At 52.9% G+C, this 21,842-nt stretch overlaps 1 protein-coding gene across 2 annotated transcripts; it reads right to left on the minus strand.

Moving 5' to 3' along the window:
- Positions 1-3,396: 3,396 nt before the first annotated feature.
- On the minus strand, positions 3,397-20,919 carry LOC102934650 (phytanoyl-CoA 2-hydroxylase interacting protein). Of its 2 annotated transcripts, none has more exons than XM_027828608.3 (5): positions 20,424-20,919; positions 10,660-10,843; positions 8,478-8,652; positions 7,047-7,164; positions 3,397-6,488 (listed from the first exon to the last, which is right to left on the minus strand). In XM_027828608.3, exons 2-5 carry the CDS (start codon positions 10,822-10,824, stop codon positions 5,954-5,956), a joined length of 993 nt encoding a protein of 330 aa, XP_027684409.1. In that variant the 5' UTR covers positions 10,825-10,843; positions 20,424-20,919; the 3' UTR covers positions 3,397-5,953. The 2 variants fall into 2 exon arrangements, with proteins under 2 accessions (XP_027684409.1, XP_007066380.1); XM_007066318.4 differs by lacking the exon at positions 20,424-20,919 and adding an exon at positions 20,183-20,404.
- Between the last annotated feature and the right edge of the window lie 923 nt (positions 20,920-21,842).

A 21,842-nucleotide genomic window follows, 5' to 3' on the forward strand; every position in this document is an offset into this window, starting at 1 on the left:
TCAACTCTCATGCTCCCCTGCACAGGCTGCCCACTGGCCGCGGGTCAGGAGGGACCCTGCACTCTCACCCCTGCCTAGCATTGTACTGCACAGTTGGCCAGGTGCATGATGCAGATGTGCCAAGCCTCACTCATTCTGGATTAATTGCCAGGCAGCTTCTGCAGCGCCTTCCTCTTGTGGAGATGGATTTTGCAGCATTTTAGATGAGTAATTTAAAATGTCTCACTGGCAACATCTATGAAATCAGAGGCATTTAAACTGTCACGGCTTAGAAAGCTCTGCATGAGTGAAGCTTTTATTTATTTTTTCACCACCCCTGAAGTATCTGGAATTTCCTACTGATAACAGACAGGACACCAGTCTAGATGGACCATTAGTGTCCCAATACACCTGGAGGCAGGATTCTGTGCTATCTCAATGCAGATGGAGACCAAACTAGATTCAGATGGAGACCAAGAGAGAGGGCATGGGATCTCTGTGTAGATCGAGACAGGATACTGGTGCAGTTGGAGACCAGACTAGATGCACCCATGTTCTAGTCAATGCAGCAGGAGACCGAATTCCAGACTAGACTGATTTCTGAGCTGCTGTGAAGTAGTGACTTCTGTGTTCCGAATCCGGAACCTCTTCCTGCTTTGTTTGTGTTCATTGCAAACTCTTTTCCTCTGGTTTGCAGGCACTTTGTGCACTGATCCTCAAAGGTACTTAGGCACCTAATTCCCATGGGAGTAAGGTGCCTAAATACCTTTGGAGATCAGGGACTTTGTGCCCAGCTCCAAAAGCAGAGCATTAGCCAAACTCTGCAGACCCCATTGCAAAGTGAGTGGCCAGTCTGTGAGCAGCATTCGAGTCACCACAGGGCAGATGGGGAGGAAGGGAATGGACCCAGTGGGTTGCAAGATCCTTTCCACCCTTACAGAGAGAAATACTGCAGTCTTCTGTAGTGATAACGCCAAGTAGGGTGGGCCATACTCCACAGTCCTTACTCAGGCAAAGTCAAGCATAGAGTAAGGACTGTAGGATTTAGCCTAGTAGAAACTCTTTTATAAAGCTATTGTGCTTGGGGTCATTACTGTAGGATACTGTTGTGTTTTTTGTTACTGTAGTATTAATTACTGCTGAGCAGTGATATGCTCTTTGAAATTCTGTAATATTATTTACTGTAGGATAGTGTAGCATTCATTTCTGTTGACCATTGTTCTGTTTTTTAGTGCTATAGTATTAAATACTGTTGAGCTGTGTGGTCAGGTCTGTTTCTGTGGAATACTGCAGTATCAATGACTGTGGAATCGTGTAGCAATTCTTGAAAGCAGGGTAGAATTCCTAGTTCATCCTGCAGGCTAGTCCTGCTGTGCGATGACCCCATAATGTCATGGCTTAAAGCCAGAGCAAAGTCACCCAAACGTGGCCCTGTTAGTGTCATACGGAGGTTGCTCTGATCTGGCTCACAAGATCATTAATGTCCCCTCAAGACTCCATCCATCCATCCCATTGCAATTGTGGTGGTAGCAACCACGGTCCATTCCTCCTTAGTTGGTGTGTTCCATGGGGGCCTATTCATTCAGGGTCCTATACTGATCCCCATGTTTTGAAGCATCAGCAGGTGGGAGAGGGAGAAGCCAATGTGGTAGCCCGTCACGAGTCTGCTCAGGAAGATCTTCACGACAGAGAACCCCAAAAGGAAACAGGGAAGCCATGTTAGCCACCCCAGGAGCACCCCAGCTGTACAGAGAGGCCTCCATGGGGGAATACCCAGAGATTATTGAGCTAGAGGATATCTTGAGGCCAGGCAGGACGTCAGGTAGCAGAGTTAATTAAGAGGTCATGGTTGCTGGGGTGGGGTGGGGACTCTATGTTCACCATTGCAACCTCATCCGTTTTTAAACTTTTCTTCCTTTTGACCATAGAAGATATTTCAGGCTCCGTTCAATTGGGAGAGCTTCAGCAATGGACCAGCCACTGCAGCCCCACCCCTAAGTTTCCCACTGCCACACGCACACCTGTATATAAAAGCCCTTTCCTTGAGATTGGATCACCCCCCTGGCGCAAACCCGCCCCCCACACACACACACACCCCGCTGCCCCGAGATGCCAATGCAAGCAGCAGGCTGGGCTGCACACAGGTTGTTAGTTTATTGATACATACTGTCAGCACAGCACAGGTTTGTAAGGGGTTTTCTTTACAGCGTGCATCATACACAGAGCCTGGGAAAGCACCACATCAGGCCAGGGACGGTGCGGACGCTACCACACAAGCGCCATGCTGCGGTTCTCAGCCACGTGCGGGGCACAGAGGGCAAAGGGGGATGGAGTCTCTCAGAACTGATGTGGCCTCTTCTGGCTCCCACCCTGATGCTGCGGAAAGGGAAATCTAGCCTGCATCGTCTTTAAAGGGACAACAAGACGCTCCCAAACAGAGATCCACTCCCCCCTTGTGGACACCCTCCCAGCCAGAGCAACAAAGAGATCCTGACTCTCCCCTCCTGGTCTCATGGGGGCACCCACGTCAGGCTAGAAACAGTCTAAATTCAATCAACCTCCTGTCCCATAGTGTGCGTTACACCAGCCTCAACTCCCCGACTGTCACACGCATCAGCCAATGGGCAACTTACAACCCCCTTACACAACACCTCTGAATTGGGCCCACTGATTCAATGAGTTCACAGTCAGCTGTGCCACACACCTCCTCCTCCGGTCTCTAGAGAAATTGTCAATCCCACTCACCACCTCCCCCGTCCAGCTGTCTCTAGGAAAGGCCGATTGTCACCAACCCCCTCCTCCTCCTGTCTCCAGGGAAGACTCTCCGGTTATGTCTACACTGCAATAAAAAACCCATGGCATTGGGTCTCAGAGCCCAGGTCAGCTGACTTGGGCTCGGGCTGCAGGGCTACAGATTGCAGTGGAGATGTTCTGGCTCGGGCTGGAGCCCAGGCTCTGAGACCCACCCCCCTCGTCAACCTGGGTCAGCTCGAATGTTTATATTGGAATTTTATAGCCCCACAGCCTGAGCCCGGCAAGCCTGCGGCAGCTGACCCAGGCCAGCCAGAGCTGTGCCATGGATCTTTCATCCCACTGTGGACACACCCTTAGTCACCACCACCCTCCTCCGCCTGTCCCCCAGGAAGGCTGACTGTCACACCTACCACTCCCTGCCTGTACCCATCTCCAGGTTATTACCTCAATTCCCACGTGGCCATGAGCAATGAAACAAAAGTCACTGCCAATCTGTGGCCTTTGTGGGAGTGATCTATCAACTTTACTGCTTGGAGGTGCTTCCGACGATGCAGCAGCCTTTGGGACCTCTGTGTCAGGATCAGCGCACAGGCCAAAGACCAGCCAGGAAACCACGCACTACCTCTGCACGAGCCACATCCCAGTGGACGACTGGGGTTTTTCCAGTTGGCATGGCTGGATTTTGCGGTACGAGGGGCAATCAAAAGCTAGTGTAAAAAAAGCCAAGGTCCTTATCGCTTCCCGGCTGCAGCACTAACAGCCCAACACAGCGAGGGCACACAGCAAACACTGCACAGCTGGATGCTCAAGCACCCCAAACGCCACTAAGAATGAAAACACTACTGTGCTCACCAGAGCCGGGCCTCCCTTCCCGGAGCAATGGCCAGGGCTGGAAATTTCCCTCTCCCTTTAAGGGGGACTGCTTGATAATAAACGCCCTGCTCTGTTTCTCTGGGCAGCCGGGGACATGCCGGGTATAGAATATGACTGCTCACCAGGCGCCTATAGGATCTTTATCTGCTGCTAGTGGCTGGTCTACATGAAATCTGTTTGTGAATCTACTACTTCTGCTGCTCGCAGGGGGACGTGCTCCTTTAACTCACACAGTAGCAGCTCAGGCTTTGAAAGCTGACGGTTCCAGGGTTCAAACCCCCTGCTGGTGAAGGGGATGGCAATCAGAGCTCGGGGACGCTGAACATCTTCCAGCTGTTGGTACCAGAGTCCTCAGTTCATTTGTTTGGACCTGCTGCTTTGGATGCCCACAAGCTCCTCCGTGGGTCTTATCTGATTTCCAGATGCCGAAAAACCTCTCCACACAGAACATCCCTGTTGCCTCTGTCCTTCAGGCCCTGGCCCCAAACTGCAGCGGGCTGTGGTGAAAGGGTAGACTCTGCATCTCTCTTCCAACTTAGGAGATGCCCCCACATCCTGTCCTGTCTCGGGGCCAAGGGCAGCTCGCAGGCACGGCTAGAAGGCTGACGGGCGCCTCACGCCACACGTTCGGGCGGACTGGATGCCAGCAGACTCCCCTGGAAAGCTAAAGTTTTCACACAGCACAGAAAGCCCAGCACTATTATAAAGAGGAGGGAGAGAGGCCCAGCCTTGGGAGGAGGTGGCTGGTGTGGAGAGCAGGGTGGGCCTGGGGCAGGAGCTTAAGGAAGTTCTGCTAGGCTCAGGCTGCCTCAAGTGATGGGCAAGTTAGGTTGAAGCAAGGATGGGGCTCTGCTGTGAATGCCTTGGGATCTAGCCAAGCCTCTTTTCTCCCATCACCTGGAGAAAAACTCAGCCCTCAAGACCCCTCTTGGGGCAACACATCAGCAGCCGTAGCATGGCAGGCAGATCATGCCCGAGGGACATGGTAGCAACAAGGAGACCCAGCACTCTGATCAGCCTGGTTCCATGGTGCCCAGTGGCGGGAGGCCAGGGGAGAGCCATGCTTGGAGGTGGGAGTGGGCAAGGGGGACAAAAGGAAGAAAGGCAGAAATTGCTCCTCACCCCAGAAGCTGGCAGGTCACTCCAGGACCTGACTCAAGTTGCAAGCAGGAAGACTGCATTCCTCTCCCCACCAAGCCGGGGTGGGGGCTCATGGGCAGGGCTAGGCTCCAGCTGAGACAGGGGAGCAGGTACATTCACGCTGCAGCCACCCCCAGGAATTCCAACACACCCCAGGAGTGCCACGGGGCCTGTCAGGACCTGCAATGGGGCCGCTCGCCCATCCCACAGGGCGCTTAACCAGGTAAATAAAAGCTGTGAAGCAAGAAGCTCCATGACAACCTGGGGCTGAGACAGCCGAGATGGAGGGAGCTGAGGGTGGGGTAGCTGTATGCACTTTCCTGAGCCTGCCAAGCCCCCCGTAACTGAGTCTCCCAACCAGGAGGAAACAGCAGGCTCTAGTTTCGCAGCTGGCCATCTCGGCTAGGACCCACACCTGGGCTAGGTGGCTAAGTGCATGCTGGGCTCACAAGCCCCCCCCCCGTGCAAATCTATCTCCTGGGTTAGGAGGCTGGCTCCCAGCTGCAGTGTGACAGACCCTTCAGGGCGCCCCAGGTGGGAACCAGGTGGTAGGTGAAGATCTAGCCCACCTGGGCAAGGTAGGAGTTGACTGAGCACTGAGCAAAGGGCAGGGTTCGGGGGAGTAGCGGAAAGGGAGGGGCTCAGTGAATTGACAGGGTGAGGGAGGGCTGAAGGGGCAGACCTAGGAGAAGGGGAGCTCATATCAGAGATGGAAGAGCTCCGGGTTCCCCTGGTGACAATCTTTCCAAATTAACCCAAAGCTCCTGTTCTTTCCAACTTGAAAATGGCAATGAATGGGCAGCTTGGTTCCGAGGGGGATGGCGCTCACACTCCCCAGTGGGGCAAGTGCGGAAGGGGGCGGGTCTTTCCACCTTGGCGTGAATCAGATTAGCAGCCAGCTCAGGTGTTTCCCTTCCCAAACTGACAGAGGTTTGTCTGCAGGAGTCAACGGAGGCCAAGATCCCATCTGAGTGGTATCGGAGGTCCTCTCCCACTAGGGCCGGGATCCTGTCAAGTCCATATTTACATTGGACAGCGAGATTGGAAATCCACAGTCCACGCTCTCTCCAGCCACAACTCCCATCCCGGTTTCCACCCCTGGCCCCATCCCAGACCACGTCCATTGCAGAGAGCCTCAGGTTAGTCCAGTCCTGCCTCATGCATGCCTCCCCACACACGCATCCCCTCCAGCTCCCCCCTCAAGTCACTAGCGCCCCACGCTGATATTGCACGTCTTGCAGCTGGGGTCCTTTTTGGCATCAGCAGTGGAGAGGCTCATGAGTTGGTGGCCACTGATCTCTCCCAGTACACCCACGCTGAGGTCGACGGGCTCAGTGTATATGACCTCCAGGATGATGTCCTGGGCATGGTGATAGACCAGCTCGCCGTCTTCTGTGCAGCAGGTCAGGAACTTGTTGCAGGAAATGTCCAGCTGGGGCAGGCGCTCCCGGCAGAAGTGGTCTCCCGGGGAGCCCTTGGGGGCCAGCACCAGGACGACGTAGTGGTAGGCGGTGTACATGCAGTAGAAGTCCGCAAAGTAGAGGTTGGTGTTGGGGCTGAAGAGGCGCTGGGCGGGGATCTGGAAGCGGTAGCGGCCGTAGGGTGAGTCCTGGGGGGGCTGGCCTGTGTTGAACTCGGTGTTGCAGCTGAAGAAGATCCCGTGCAGCATGCCGCTGGTGGGTGAGCCATGGCTCCCGCTGTTGTCCTTCAGGGAGGGCTTCATCATGTTCCCACAATGCATCCTGAGAGGCAGGGGGAGAAAGAGTGAGCCGCAGCCTGTCAGCCCAGCGGAGGGGGTATGGCTCTTGTTCTCCATCTGCCGCACTAGAGACTAGCTGCTCCCCAGGGTTACCCCAGCACGCCCCACTGAAATCCGGGTTTGGATACTATTTGCTGGTGTGGGTAGAACACAAGCTTGTGTTGGGAGACTAGTGGTTAGAGCAGGGGGTGAGATTGGAGTCAGGACTCCGGGGTTCTATTCCCAGCTTCGAGAGTGGGGTGGGGTCTAGGGGTTAAAACAGGGGACTAGGCATCAGGACTCCTGGGTTCTATTCCCAGCTCGGGGAGTGTGTTTGAAATCGGTTTTACTTTAGAGTGGGTGCAGATAGGTCTGGGACAGGACAAGGCCAGAGGGGAGACCAGCCTTGCAGTCCCAGCTCTGTGTTCTTTGTGCCCTCTCATTCTAGGTCAGGAAAACATCTCCTGGAGATGATGCTTCTCCCCCCAGGCTCCCTGCATTTGCTAGGCTGGGTGTGTGTTCCAGCCCTGCTAGGGGAGCCTGTGCGGGTAGGGGGTGTTACCTGACATGCTGGAAATATTCCTTGTGCTGGTTCCTATAGAAGACAGAGAATCTGAGCATCCTGCCTGCAATGAGCTCAGCCTTCTCCTGCAGCTGGGCCAGGTGCTCCTTGGCATAGTCTGCAAGGGGGAGGGAGACATTCGCCATCAGTGCAGCCAGCTCCCCTCCTACTCACCCCTGTGCAACCTGCCAGGCCCCTCCCCATCCCCTCCAGACAGCTGGCTCCCCCTCTGCACCCGTGGCAACCAGACAGCTCCCCCTCCCCATTCCCACCTTTCTGCCTCCCTCAGATGGCTGCAGCAAGCTCCCCCCTCCCCTTGTTTATTCCCTCCCCTGCCTTCACAAACGGTTCCCACCCTTTCCCCTAGCTGGCAGTAGCCAGCTCCCCCTCCCTTTGCTTCCCCCTCAGGGTGCAACTGGCTCCCACACCCTAAGCCTCCCACTCTTCCACTGTTGCTCCACAAGACAGGGTTTTGCTAGCTCTCACCCCACACCGCCACACCGCTTTCCTGTCAGCCTCTGTTCTGCCCCAGAGTCAGCAGCCCCCACTGCTCTTGGTTTTTTTATATGCCTTTAGCCCAGGACGCTCCCTCCCCTCTTGGGCTGCCCTGCACCCATCCCCCTCTTCTGTCCCCTTTCCCCTCACCCCTTCACCAGAACACCCACAGCCTGCAAATAAGCTCCTGCCCCAGGGGCAGGGGGTCTTGGACGGCACAGGACGCCCCTGCTTAGCAGCACCATTGCCCCGAGGCGCTGAGAGGACCGGGGATTGTTGGGGAACAGAGAGGTCCCTGGGAGGGGACAGGGGACGGGCAGGGGCACACACAAAGCCTCCCTCTGTTGACTGTCACTATGGAATTGGGGTGGGGGGGTCAGTGGAAAGGCTGTGGGGGGCTCCAACCTGTGTGAGAGCAGAGCAGGGGAGCAACAATTCCCCCCTCTGCCCCCACCCCAGCTAATGCAGAAGGAAGGAAATCTACTTGTGGGCACCGTGCTGGTGGCAGCTGGACTGTGCCAGCCCCCTCAGACTTGGCAGCAGGCCCATTAGGGAGCAGTCGCTGGCTAAGAGAAATGGCTGCACAAAGAGGCTGGAGCCCCATGGGGGCAAGCCATGGACAGCTCAGTTCTTGTTTAATATTCAAGTAGCGTGAACCACTCCCACCCCCCAGCCCCGCCAGGGCTCGCACAAGCAGCATGAACTCCCCAGACCTTGCATAAGCGGTATAACATGACAGAGTTTTTTTTCTCCCCAGGGCAGATCCAACGTGGGTCCACAGTGAACTCAGCTCTGAGAACCAATTCCCCTCTGTGGTGCAGCAGGCTGGAGATTCCCTCCCGAGGATGGGCCATAGGGGCTCATCACAGTCTGTGCCAGCTGGGCACGGACCATGTGGCTGAGGTTCCGCCACCACCCCACGCAGGGCACACTCACCCCCTGTGCAGAACTCCACGGTCTCGCTCCAGCCGGACACCAGGTACTCCCCATCACTCTGCTTCACCGCTGTCTGCACTGCCACGCTGTACTCTGTCCTGGGGCTCAGGAACCAGTGGCCCCTCACAGTCATGGGCAGTGGGACTGCCTTGGCGACCAGCTTGGTGGGCACATCCTGTTCAAGGACAAGAGCCATGCAAAAATAAACCAGGCTTGGGATCGAAGCAGTGTGGCTAGTGATCCCCTCCGCACCACAAAGCCTCCTCCCACAAGGAGCATGACACCCGGGCCCTGGGAAATACAGCACCCATCCAGGAACAGCCTCAGAGCATTGCACCAGGCTGATCTGGCAAGACCCTTCAGCAGCTCAGCTAAACTGGAAGTGCATGCCTGTAAAAGAGCCCGTGCCTGCCCATGATGAACAGAGAGGCAGGTCATGGAGACCTTGGGAACACCCTTCTTAAAAACAATCCCAGTCTATTACAATGACAGCAGCCATGGCTCCACAATCTGCTGTACAGTAAGCTGCATGACCTACTGGTGTGGAAAACTGTCGGGTATATTGCTGCAGTGGCCACTACTCTAAAACAACTGTCACTATTAATATGTTGCTCTTAAATAGCATAGAGTGACCGAGAATGCTGTCGAATTCACTATAATAGAATACCACTGCTGCCTAGCATCACCCTCGCACTCGTTACTGTAGTACACTGCAGAGGAGCACTGTTACTAATATCTGTTACCGTAGTATTTGTTGCCATAGTATCTACTGAAGTGGAATACTGTCGTATCTGTTACTGCAGAGTATTCTAATATTCATTAGCATGGTATTAATATCTGTGGAATACTCTGGTGCTTGTTATTGCAGAATAATTTATTACCATGGTATTTACTGTTGTAGTACCTGTTACTGCAGAATATGTAGTATCTATTGACTCATTGCAGTGGAATATTGCAGAACATTGTTGTCATTATTGCCATGGCATTGGTCACTGTGGAATACTGTAGTACGTGTTACTGCAGAATGCTGCGGTATCCATTAACATAGTATTCCGTCCTATGGAACTCTAATTCTTTTTCTGTTTGAGCAATGTCTGAGACGGTGCCTTCCATGTTGCACCACTCAGGTGCCAATATACCTCCCACCCCACCCGGCAAGAGTTGTGCCCAACTCCTCTTGCACGCAAGATGGGCAAAGAAATCTCACAGAGCCCTGGAAACAGCCAAACAAGCTCCGAGGTGTCCTGAAAACCTTTGTTTTAAGGAATAAATTGCCATGTCAGTAGGCCACAAAAGCATCAGTGCAGCGCAGTGCTGTTTCTGTGGCAACGGCAAATGCTGAAGAGTCAGGAGACGTGGGGGAAAAAGACGCTTATTACTGGGGAGGGGAAAAAAATAATGTTTAACATTAAATAGCATCACCGTGGTAACCATCCTGCTAAAAGGATCCTGAATTAGTGACTCTGTTCCAGAGGGAGAAGGAAGAGTGAGTAATTCACTCCACGTCTCCTCTGGTTCTGCGTTGGAGGGTAGGTTTAGCACTCTTCTCCATGCTGATTTGGGGGGTACAGCTACCTCCTCACCCATCCCCACCCTGGTTCATGGGAACAGGCCCCAAGTCTCCCAGGGCTCTGGCCCCCTGGCATCAACTCTCCTCGGCAAAACCTTTTAACTTCACAGTAGAGTTGGGTGGAGAAAGGAGGTTCTTTTTCCATTAAAGCCTGGCTCAGGCATCTCGGGCTGGTGACACTAGTGGGCTGAGAGTCCGAGGGGCTGAGATCCAAATCCTCCTCCCACTAAAGGATTTTGACATCAGTGGGACCTGGATTTGAACCTGACTCTTCTAGTTACCCACAGCAGCAGGCACAGCGCCCCCCCATGTTGTCCCCACCCATGAACCCAGTCCCTACCCCGAAGGGACCCCTTCCATGCTCCATAGGACATGCACTCCTTGGGTCCTTCACTGAAGCTGCCAGCAAAGGGACCCAGTATGGAGGCATCTGGGATGCAGACACACAGCTGGAGGAAGAGATGGCAGCTGATGGGCTACACGGGGAGTGAATCAGCGCTGGGCTGAGTACTCGGAGAACAATCGTTGGCTGAGGGTGGCCACAAGCATCCAGTCGCTGACCACATTTTCCCCTACCCCCACCCCCACTGGGCCGCCTCACCCCTTGCTCACCCTGTGTTTGAATTTGTTGGAGTTCTTGTTCTCCTTCTTGTTGAGGTCGATGAAGTAGTGGGTGACTCGCTCCAGGTCTCCCCCGTCCATGGCCCAGGAGATCCGGAACGAGTCACATGTGATGTTGTTGATCTCGATGCTGCGGGGGGTGGAGAGCAGCTCCATGGTCCAACCCGCCTGGCTCCTACGGCACAATGAGGGGATCAGTATGGTGACGGGAAACCAAGGGGTAGAGGCCATAAAATCAATTGGCCTCATGACCAGATCCAGAGCCCATTAGAGTCAATGGACAGACTTCCCTTCACCAGAGTGGGTTTAGCCTCCAGCCCACAGCATGGCCCCAGGGCAGAACCCCCTGACCCAGCATGGGACTCCGTTGCAGCTTCCCATCCCCGATGTGAGAATCTGGGGGGGTGCTCTGAGGCAGCCCCTCTGCCAGCACTGGAGAGAGAGTACTCCACGGAGGTGTATGTTTACACAGCTATCTGGATGCACACGCAGCTTCTGTGGGCACAACTCTGCCGATGGGGAGTGAAAATGCTGGCCCTAAATGAGGGGGCGGCGAGGTGGAAGAGCTGTGACTTGGGAGGCATGGGTGCTTGCATGGCTAGGAGGCCAACCTGGGAATGGCTGAGCACGGCCCAGCTGTAGAGGAAGGCTGACCTTGTTAATGCACTGGCCCAGGACTCGGCGGGAACTGGATTCCATTCCTGGACTCCCTCAGCGCTTTGCATATGTCACTTACTGTCTGATTTCCAAAGAGACCGTGCTGTGTGTCCACCATCAATAGGCACCAGACTGGCAGCACACGCCGTGTTGAGCGCTATGGAAAAATCTGGCCCCCGCTGTGGGTGGTGAGCCCTTGAAAAACTGACCCCTCACCGCTCTGTGCTTAAATTCCCCTACTGTAAAAGGGAGGCCACTGACACTTCCTTGGTGGGCCTCATCTGTCTAAGGTGTGAGCTCTTTGGGGCAGGGGCTGTCTCTGATCCTGTGGCCGTGCAGGGCCCAGCATGATGGGCAACGATCTCGGTTGGAGCTACTGGAATACAAATAATAACACAGAGAATAGCCCTTCCCAAAGAGCGGCAACTCGGGCAGCGATTCCCCAGCTTCTGTCATTCTCTCGCTTCCTTTCCCCATGTATGTGCCCCTCTCATCGGAGCCCTAATTAATTCCATCTGAATCCATGGCGCCAGCTGAAGAGCGGGTGTCAGCCCACACGGAGGTTTGACAAAGCAGCCGGCACCTTGCAGGTGTTGGTGCCAGCAAGTACATCACAAGCCTTGAACGGGACAGATTCCGAGCAGATGGTGCTGGGGAGGGAAGGGGCTCTGGGCCAACAGACGCAAAAGGAGGAGGGATTTGAGGGGTTTTTTTTTGTTTTGGAAGGAAAGGAATTGCAGGCAGGGAGGGGTTGGAGGCTGTGCATGCCAGGAGCTAGAGAAGATGTGAGAATGCCAAGAGGGGGATCGGTGTGGTATCTGGGTAACCCCCAGTTTTAACATCCTGGCCTTTGTCATTTCAGGCACTGCTTCCCACTGTGCTTAAAGCAGGTTGATTGCTGTTGTTGTACAGAGGGCAGGGTGCAATGGCAGATGGCCATATGCTGCAGTTACAGGGGAAGTGGGGGTTTCTTGCACGCAGCGTGTTGTGCATGGATCAGGCAAGGGAAAGTGAACAGCATATGCGGGGCATGCAAGGTGCATGTATGTGCAAAGAATGCAGATATTGTCCAGTAAGGTGTGTTTTGGTTGTGTAGGTGGTATGTTTGGAACATGTGCATACAAAGCACATGTGGTGTGTGAGCAGAGGTAACGGGTTCACATGACACCTGCATGTGTTACATGTGTGTGTAGTGGGCAGAACCCATGGGTACATGTGGCATGGATGTAATGTGTGTGTGTTCATGCAACGTAAGTGTGTGCTCTATGTGTAAAAAGGGCACCTGGTGAATTGGAGATTCACGCTGGGTACAAGCCCTGCATGAGGCCCGCTAATGAAGTGGGTTCTGCTATGTATTACTAGCTACTGATGGCTGCCAATAGGCAGCTTTGGGGTGTACATGGAACCTGAGTGGTACATGGGCAGAATTTCACCCAGCATTCAGCATGAGTGCAAACAGATTTCCCAAATGCACTCAGCCCCCAGCAGCCCCCATGGTGATCCTGGGAGCCCCGTGTTCAGAGAAGCCCCGCACCCAACATCTGCTCAACACTATTAGCTCTGGGCCAACGTGTGGTGTCTGGAGCGGTTGCACGACATTATTTCTTCCACGCCTCTTTCATTTGCAGTGTACCCAAGTCTGTGACCTTCATGGATGCCAGCAGCTTTGACGTAGGGATTATTTAAGAAGCAAAAGGCAAGACAGCCTAGGGCTGGGCTGAAGCTGAAGTTCCTTGTAGCATTATGAGGCCTGAGAGGAGTTTTTTCCGTAAGGAGGAACTAGGCATGAGACTCTAAGCTCACACACAAAGGTATAAATCAGGAGAGATTTCACTTCCACCTGCTTGGCACAGCGGGTGGTGGTGGGGAGATGAGATGTGACTTGGGGAGGCATGGGTGCTCTTCCCCTGCAGCACTCCCTGGGCGGAGGGGAAGGTGCCCTGCCAAGAAGCAACCCTTATAATCTAGGTGTTTCTCTTTAAAGGGATGGCACTATATTTGCTTAATGTGGGGAGGAAGGCCGGGGGGGGGCGGAAGAAAAACAACAACATAGGACTTAGAGTTGGGGAAATGTATAATTACATGTAAATGTTCTCCCGCACCAGCTGTTTGTGCTACAGGGAAAGCTGCTTTTATGCCCAAGGCCCAGCCAGCACTGAGGCTTCTAGGCTTGATTCTGGACTCTACCCTGCCACTGATTTGTTGTTTGATGTTAGGCAAGTCACTTCCCCATCCCGCTCTGTGCCTCACTTTTCCCATCTGAACAGTGGCGATATGGGCTACTGCTCTGTTTCATGGGGGCAGGGAGACTCTGCCCATTGATATTTGTAAAGTGCTTTGAGATTGATCCTCAGATGAAAGGGGACAGAGGTATTATTGGCTGAGGTCGGGCACACCGAGGGGCACACGGAGTTGGCCCTGGTGAGTTTTGCATTCACTTCATGTTGCTCTGGCTTCTTTGGAAACAACTGTGCAATCAGTTTCAAAGGGTGAGGCTTTTATCTGGAGAGAACAGGTCTGATCGCCTGTGCTCCCGTGGGGAGGGGCACTGGGTGAATCACGAGCAGCTAAAAGGCCTAATTCACCTTCCCTTTGCTCTTAGTGCCTGTGGCTGAGCCCTCCCCAGCTAAGGAGGCTGGGGCCTGGTCAGTGCTTGGATGGGAGAGCTGCTGAGTGAACAAAAGTGGTGCTGGCAAGTCGGCATAGGATGTTTGGAGTCAGTATTGAAAAGCTGCTTTCCGATGAGAAGTAAAATCAAGCTCTAACTAAGCTGCTGTGGCCATTAAAGATCCCTTGGTGTTTCTTCCATTAGCAAGACCAGCATCTACTCTCCCAGGGATGCTACATGGCCTTTAGAAGGACGGATTTGCAAATGTTTCTCTTTTCTCTTCCCCACCCCGCTCCATCTCTCCCCTCCGCCCACCCTCTGCTCTCTCACATGGGCACCAGCTCCTGCAGCAGGATCACAGTTTGTTTCGTGTCAAATTTCCCTAATCGTCTTTCTTCTCTTCCCCCCTGCCGTGTTGGCTCCTTTGTGTTTGGGAAGCAGGTGCTTTTATTTATAGCTGCCACATGAACAGCCCACACCTTCGCGTTTTGTTGCCATTTCTCAGAATTCAGCGCATCAGAATTTAACCCTGCGATGACTCAATAAATCCAACCATAGGGAGGGTAGCTGTTGCGCAGCACCAGGCACTAGCTGAGGGGGGAAAGGCTGTTACCTGGGTGACGCACTTTTTAGAGGGTCAGTGCCACAGTTAACAAGGACCTGAGTGGGGCCACTTTAACTCTTTTTTAATATGAGGGGGAGAGGAGATGAATCCAGGCATCAGCTTAGCAACCCTACGATAATATCCAACTAGTGTCAAAGCAACTCGAGAATAACAATCAACCCGTGTGCACATCTCATAAGCAACCCTACAATAATAATCAACTGGTATGTAAAGCAACTTGAGAATAACAACCAACCAGTGTGCACAGCACTTGTGAAGAACCCTACAGTAACAACCAACCAGAGTGCACAGCCCAAGAGCAAATCTACAATAACAACCAACCAACATACACCACACACGTGAGCAACCCTACAATAATAACCTGCCAGTTTGCAGAGCCCTGGTGAGCAGCCCCAGTGTGTGCCTGCACTAATACCAAACCATCATGCACGTGGGCGGGAGCAATCGGGCGACAGGAGTGGCAGCCTGAGCCCACTGTGGACATGGTGCTGCTAACGACTGAATGGGAGATAATCCCCAACCCCAAATCCCTGTTGGCTGGATTCTCCTGCCAACCACCCTGGTACGGGCAGAAAGCTCCGAAAGCCACAGCTCTACACGGATGGGGGCCCCACCCAGCGTGAAGCACCTGCTGATAAATAGCCAGCGGCTGCTGCTGGTCTCAGCTGTGCTGTTTGCTCAGAGACCGATCCTTGGGGATCCGGCCAGGCCATTAACGCTGTCCTTTAAATCAGCTGCAGTCCAACCTGCCGGCAGGCTGCCTGGTTTAATGAACAGAACTGTGTCTTGTGACTGTGGCTGAGGGCCTGATGCAAGGTTCCAGGGAGCAATTCATTGGCACCCTTCCAGCCCCGCTCGGCTCCAGCATGGGTCCCATTCGCTCAGCACCCCCAGACATTACCCGTATTTTTCCTTTCTCTATTGATGCTTTTTTCTCCCTTCTCTCCAGTGAATTTAGCTCTGGTGAAATGTGCTGGGCTGGCCGCACTGGGGAGGAGCAAGGCCCTCTGGCTCCAGGTCTGATGCCAATGGCTCTCTGGAGCAAGAGGGGAGTCCAGCCTCCATGCCGCATTCTGTCTTCGGCCTCCCTGCTGAGGCTGCTGGCAAATGAAGGGGAGGTAGTTGTGGTGGACAGTGGGTTTGTAATAGCCACCGCTGTCCACCGAGAACTCTGTACGAATTCACAGATCCAGTGCACTGATGCCATCTTCCTCCAGCACCTCCTGCTAGGAGAGGCTTATCTCTCTGCAGCATGATACCGTCCAAAGAGAGGAGGTTCTTTGTGCAAGCTCAGCACTTCCTGACAATCAAGTTTGGCTTCGAAGCAGCTGCATCAGGTAGGCTAAAAGCTCAGCCGTTTGGCTCCGTCTGGTTCAGGGTGGCAGAGGATGCAGGAGGAAGAACTTGGGGAGAAATTGCTCCAGAGTGATATTTCTCAGCCTGGCTGTTCTTTCCTCTGGTATCTGGAGGGAGGGGGGCAAAGGCATGGCAGCTAGAAGCGAGGGATGAAGGAGAGAGAAAACTTTGTGGCCCCTTGGTGTGGCTGCTTCTGTTCCCTGCACAACCTGTTCTTAGGGGGAAAGCACTGCCAGGAATCCAAACAGAGCGGGAGGGAGGCTGGGTTAGGCTTGGAGCCTGGAGCTCAGGAGCAGATGGAGAGAAAGAGAGCGGGAGGTGGATGGGACAAAGGAGTGAGGGGGGTGTGGGAACAGACCGTGGACTCCCCCATGTGCCCTGTTGATGCACTTGGGCGGAGCTTGGCCAATGCACCTCACAGAGCTCAGAGCTGACCAGGCCCCTGCCCCACAGCACTTACAGCCCAATAATGGGCGGACAGGGAGGCTGGCTGGATGAATGAGCTGAAGTGAAGTGTGCCTCTCCAACTGCCATGCAGGGAGGCCGTCAGCGCCCGGCTAACCTGGAGACCCATCTCAGCACCGAGCAGGGCTCAGCAAAGCATAAAATACTGTCAGGAACAAGTGCTTGCTGCTCTGCTTTTGAAAGTGCTCCACAGGGATCTGGATGCCCCGAAGCCCCAAGTGCCATTGGAAGCCACTCAGCCAGCATTTCCAGTACGGGTCCTGACCTGCACTGAATGTACAAGCAGCTCTCACTGCGGAGCATGGGAGGGCACAGCTAGGGCCATGGGGCTAGTGAGCAGTGTGATTCCTGTGTACCCCTGAGCAGGGTCATCCTGGGTTCCCCAGCAGTAACACAGCACAGTCCAGAGGTCCAGTGAGGAACCCTGATGTGGTGCATATAGAGAAGCTATGCTTTTGGAAGGGAAAAGATACACACACAGGTCTCATCATGCATGGGGTGCCACCAAACAAAGTCTAATCTGCAGCCCTGCGGTCAAATTTGGTGCAATGTGTACATGTGTTTTTATTACGCAGACCTTGGCAACGGGGATCAATGAGGGGATTTGGATGGCCAGATCAGATCCATCTCTGGCAGCAACTGGCATAATGTTCCAATCCATTGTTAGCGCCAATTAATAAGTGGCGTTTGAAGAATGCATAGCAGGCTGTTTGGCTCATCTGATGCACATGGGCTTATGCAAAGTTAGTCATAAACGCATGCAGATCTCCCACGCGGGCAGAGGCGTGAAGGCATGCATGGCGATCCGCAGAGAGAGGGAGAGAGGAAAAGGTGCGTGTGAAGAAGAAGAGATTCCTACAGGAGCATGCTCAGATACAGAGAAGTGAGCACAAAGAGAGAACATGCCTGGCAGTGCACTGACATGAAGACATACAGAGAGACAGCCACATCAGACATGCATGCAAAGCTATTGTTTAGCTTGTGTATGCACAAGTAGACAGAGACACATACATGTATGGCAAAGCACATATATGAACAGCGACAGGCATATGCAGATAAACACAGGTGCAAGTAATTGCTTGGTCTCTGTTACTGGAAAATATATGCAGGTATGTACAGGGGAAAAGGCACATACACAAATGGGGATGCACATGCATGAACAATGATAAAGAGACCCCTGCCCAGAGCGACATACCCAACTGGGTGTGTAGCTGTCACAGAAAAAGAGCTGTACACATGCATGTATAAAGCAAGGCACGAGGAAATAGCACTACATATATATGTCCAGTAATGGAGAGGAAAACACACATATTCAGGGAGATGCTGGTACACACGTGGGAAGCTATTGCCTTGCTTCTGTGTATGCAGACATGCATGGGGATGCACACACAGGAATGGGGTAAATGGAAGCACATACATGTTGAGCGATCACCTTATCCTTGTACATGGTCAAAGAGAGGTGCCAATGTGCATGTACAAAAAGACATACAGGCACATACAGAAATGGAGACACATACGTATGCACACCTGTGTAGCTCTCACTTTATCTCTCTGCATGCTCAGGGCACACCGCACAATTATCTGCCCAAACAGAGGCAGGCACATGTCTGAGGTGCACATGCAGGCACAGAGAGCCCAAGGAATGCACAGATGCAGCTGTCACTCCCTCTCTGTGCATGTTCAGAGAAAGAAATATACAGAGACAAAGATACACTCTTGCACTCACACAGGCTCAGAGGAACGAGTTACCTACACTCTGCACGGGCAGAGGAAGACCTGGATTGGGACATAAACAGAGATGTGCACACGTGTATGCACACACTCATGTAATTGTGCACGCCCATTTCACACACACACCCCCCACCCCGCCATTAAAGAGGGCTCCATTCCAACCTCTGATTCGTAAATTAAAAGCCACTTGACTAAAGGGGAACGAGGAGCCTTGGCCAGTACTCAAGGGAGATAGCTCCCACGCTTATAGCCCAGATCCAACGCAGGGTATGGAGAGAGCCAGGGAAGAGCAGAATGTGTGTGGGAGGAGTGGGGAAGGCACTGGTCTCCTCAGGGACTGATGCAGAAAAGCCTAGCAGCCTACCTCTGATGTGAATGCCACTTCAAAAGAAGGGACGTGGGAAGCAAACCCAGCCTGTCCCAAACCCCTGCCTCATGATGGGGACAATTCTGACCTCCTTGGCTTGTTCCCCTGCATCTCTGCCCCTTGAAACTCCAGTCCCTCTCCCCACATCGGCCACCCACACAGTCTCCTTCCAGCCCTCTCACACTCTCTCAGAACAGCAAGCTCCATTTTCACCTGTCTGAGCCAAACCAGGGAGATGGAGCAGGGGGCTGTTGGAAGAGATGGGCTCCCTGCTGTTCAACAGATTGGCTGGGTGGCCTAGGGTTTCTACTGGCTGCCTACAGGAAAGCAATGGCCCCCTGTGTCCCCTAGGCTGTAGCAGGCAGAGTAATTCCCCGAGCAGAGCCTGCCAGCAACTAGAGAACCTGAGCTATAGGGAGCCAAGGTCACCAAAGGCAGCATGTTACCGAACCTCAGAGATGAGTGCAGGCAGTATGAGGGTGCAGCTCATAACCTCCCACTCGCATGCAACCCCTCCCTCCTCATAGCCCTTCCACCCCCATGCAGACATACTCACCTGCATGTCCACCTACACATGCACACACACCCCACTGCGTGTACACAAGCACATACATATGATCCATACATACCCACTCACAAGCAGGTACACACAAGGAGATGCACACCCATTCACAGCCACTCAAACACCTGAGTATACACACACACACACACACACACACACATAACGACAGGCATACAAATACAAACACACCAATTCACATTAGTGCACACAGCCACATACATACACACACGTCTAACTGTATATGCACAAGTACAGTCACACAAACACATATGTACGCATACATACAAACCCACTCACCCACGTATATTCACAACCACCCATCCGCAAGCACATACATATTATGCATCCGTTCACACACTCACAACCACACACATGTATCCACTCATATCACAATCAACGCATCCGCTCACAGCCATGTACACATAAGTACGTATATACCTGCTCACAATCACCCATAAACATATACATACAACACATCCCTATATATACATACCTTCACATGCATGTCCATACATGCAAACACAGAGAAAACCATGCACATGCATGAATCAAACTCATGCATAGACATCCATTAACATACATACAGACACACCCTGCACCCATATACTTGTGCACACACTATACAACCATGCACATACAGTACATACACACCCATTCACAGGTACTCCATACTCACATATATCATGCAAGCACAGCCACCCACTCACAGACACCCATTAACACATATACATGTACACCCCCCACACATACACATACGTCTATGTACACACGCACACAGACACACCAATCTGGTCTCCAGTGGCAGCTCTTTTTAAGAGCATGGGATTTTAGGCTGTCAGAGCTGCATGGCACATTCGCCCCCATTCGTGGAAACCCAGTTAAAGTTCTCCGATCTTCCCCATTCCGATCGGCTGTGTCGTGAAGAAAGGAGAAGGTCGTTTCCTTGGGGACAGTGAAAAGCAACGTGACAGGTACAGCTGTCTTCTCAAGCCCTTGGAACAGATTCCAGGGCTTGGAGAGATTGACAGATGGAGCCCTTGCCTGGGCTGCTTAACCTCCCTTCCCCTGCTGTACTGTCTTATTATGTGGGGGCTTTTCCTGCCTCAGGGCTTCTGAAGCACCATCCTCTCTATTATCACTTACCTAGTGCTTCCTTTCCTCCATGCGCTTCACCATACTTGACCGATTAATCCCTGGGAGGGAGGGATTTCTTGCTCCCATTTAAGAGATGAGGAAACAGAAACATAAGTGACTTGCCCAAGGCCACGCAGTGAGTCAGTGTCACAGCCAGGCTCAGCACTCCGGAGTTCATGGCACCTGGTCTGGTGCTCAGAACCACACACACACACACCCCATCTCCGAGTACAAGGTAAAAGTGCCTTACCTCTCTCCACAGGGAACCTCTGACGCGAAGAAGTTAGTGTGGCTGCCTTGTGTATTAAATGTGTGTCAGACACACAGCTGGGGTGAGGTTTCTGGTTCACAAAAACTTGGCTGCAAAAGCAGTCTCTCCAGCTAGGTGCTGCTGCTTCCCATGCAGTCCCCTGCCTCCTTCTGGGCTAATGCTCCTCCTCTGCCTCCGGCTGCTATCGCTGCTACTCAGATTCTTGCAAGCGCTAGGAAACAGCAGACACCCTAAAGAAGAGGAGGAAAAAAAAATCAAAGCAGCATGGAGGAGAAAAAAAATACAGCCCTTCTCCACCAATCAGGTCTCAGGCTGCAAAGCATCAGGTGATGAGCAGCCACGTTCCCTGCCTAGCTTCCCCAAGCTGCATCCTCCGCTGTGCAGGGATAGCAATGTGAAATTATAGAGGCTTTTCCTGTGGTGGAGGGTGGGGAGTCGCAGGATCTGGGGCAGAGAGGGGAATTCGGCCTCAGGATGGGTGCAGAAGTGTGACGTACTGCACGCATGGTACCAAAAATGGGGAGAGACTGGTGGTCACTAAGCAACGCTGAAATCTTATCTGAAACTTCAGAAGAATGGGCCAGACTCAGCCACTGGTTTGACAGGAGTTGCAGCAGTGATGTATCTGAGCAGCTTTAGGCACCATGCTTGCATTTATACAGCAAGCCCTGACCCTATTCACACCTGGATGCTTATTGGTTAACTGGGAATTGTTAACTTTGTTGGATTCTCAACCTTATTCAATGTCAAAATTTTTCACAATCCCCTTATATTTACTATAAAAGTAAGAATAAGAAATGTATTGATGATAATATAAGCCCATATAATTTATTTGTGTGAGTGTTTTGAGAGGTTGGCATAGCATACTTGCCCTTGAAGGGGAAGGTTTTGTGAGGAGTGGAGAAGAGAGATTTTCTTTGCTTTAGAACTGTAGTAAAATTTTCAGTGCTTCATGACCCCTCTGGCTGCCTTTCATCACACATACACGCTGTCCACACCCCACCGTTGGGTTGCAACCCCCCATTTGAGAAGCGCTATTCTTGTGGACAGAGTGGGGTAATTGTCAGGATTCCTGGATTCTGTTCCCAGTTCTGGGAGGGGGTTTTCGATTCATAGAGTTTAAGGCCAGAAGGGACCATGAGATTATCTAAACTGCCCTCCTGTAGATCACAGTTTCACCATGATGCCAGTATGGAGCTCAATGTGTTGTGTTTGGCTAAGCCATCTCTTCCAGAAATGCAGCCAGGCTTATGTGAGTTCCTCAGCCAGAAGGCCCCTCAACATCCTGCCAGGGCTCCTCCTGGTGCAGGGAGTGCAGTAAAACTTGCAGAGGAATCGCAGGGAGCGGAGGCGGGCCATGGACGCTGGACTTTCCCTGCCCACATGGTGGAACAGTTT

Source organism: Chelonia mydas, chromosome 26 (genome assembly GCF_015237465.2).
Source record: "Chelonia mydas isolate rCheMyd1 chromosome 26, rCheMyd1.pri.v2, whole genome shotgun sequence".
NCBI lineage: Eukaryota > Metazoa > Chordata > Testudines > Cheloniidae > Chelonia > Chelonia mydas.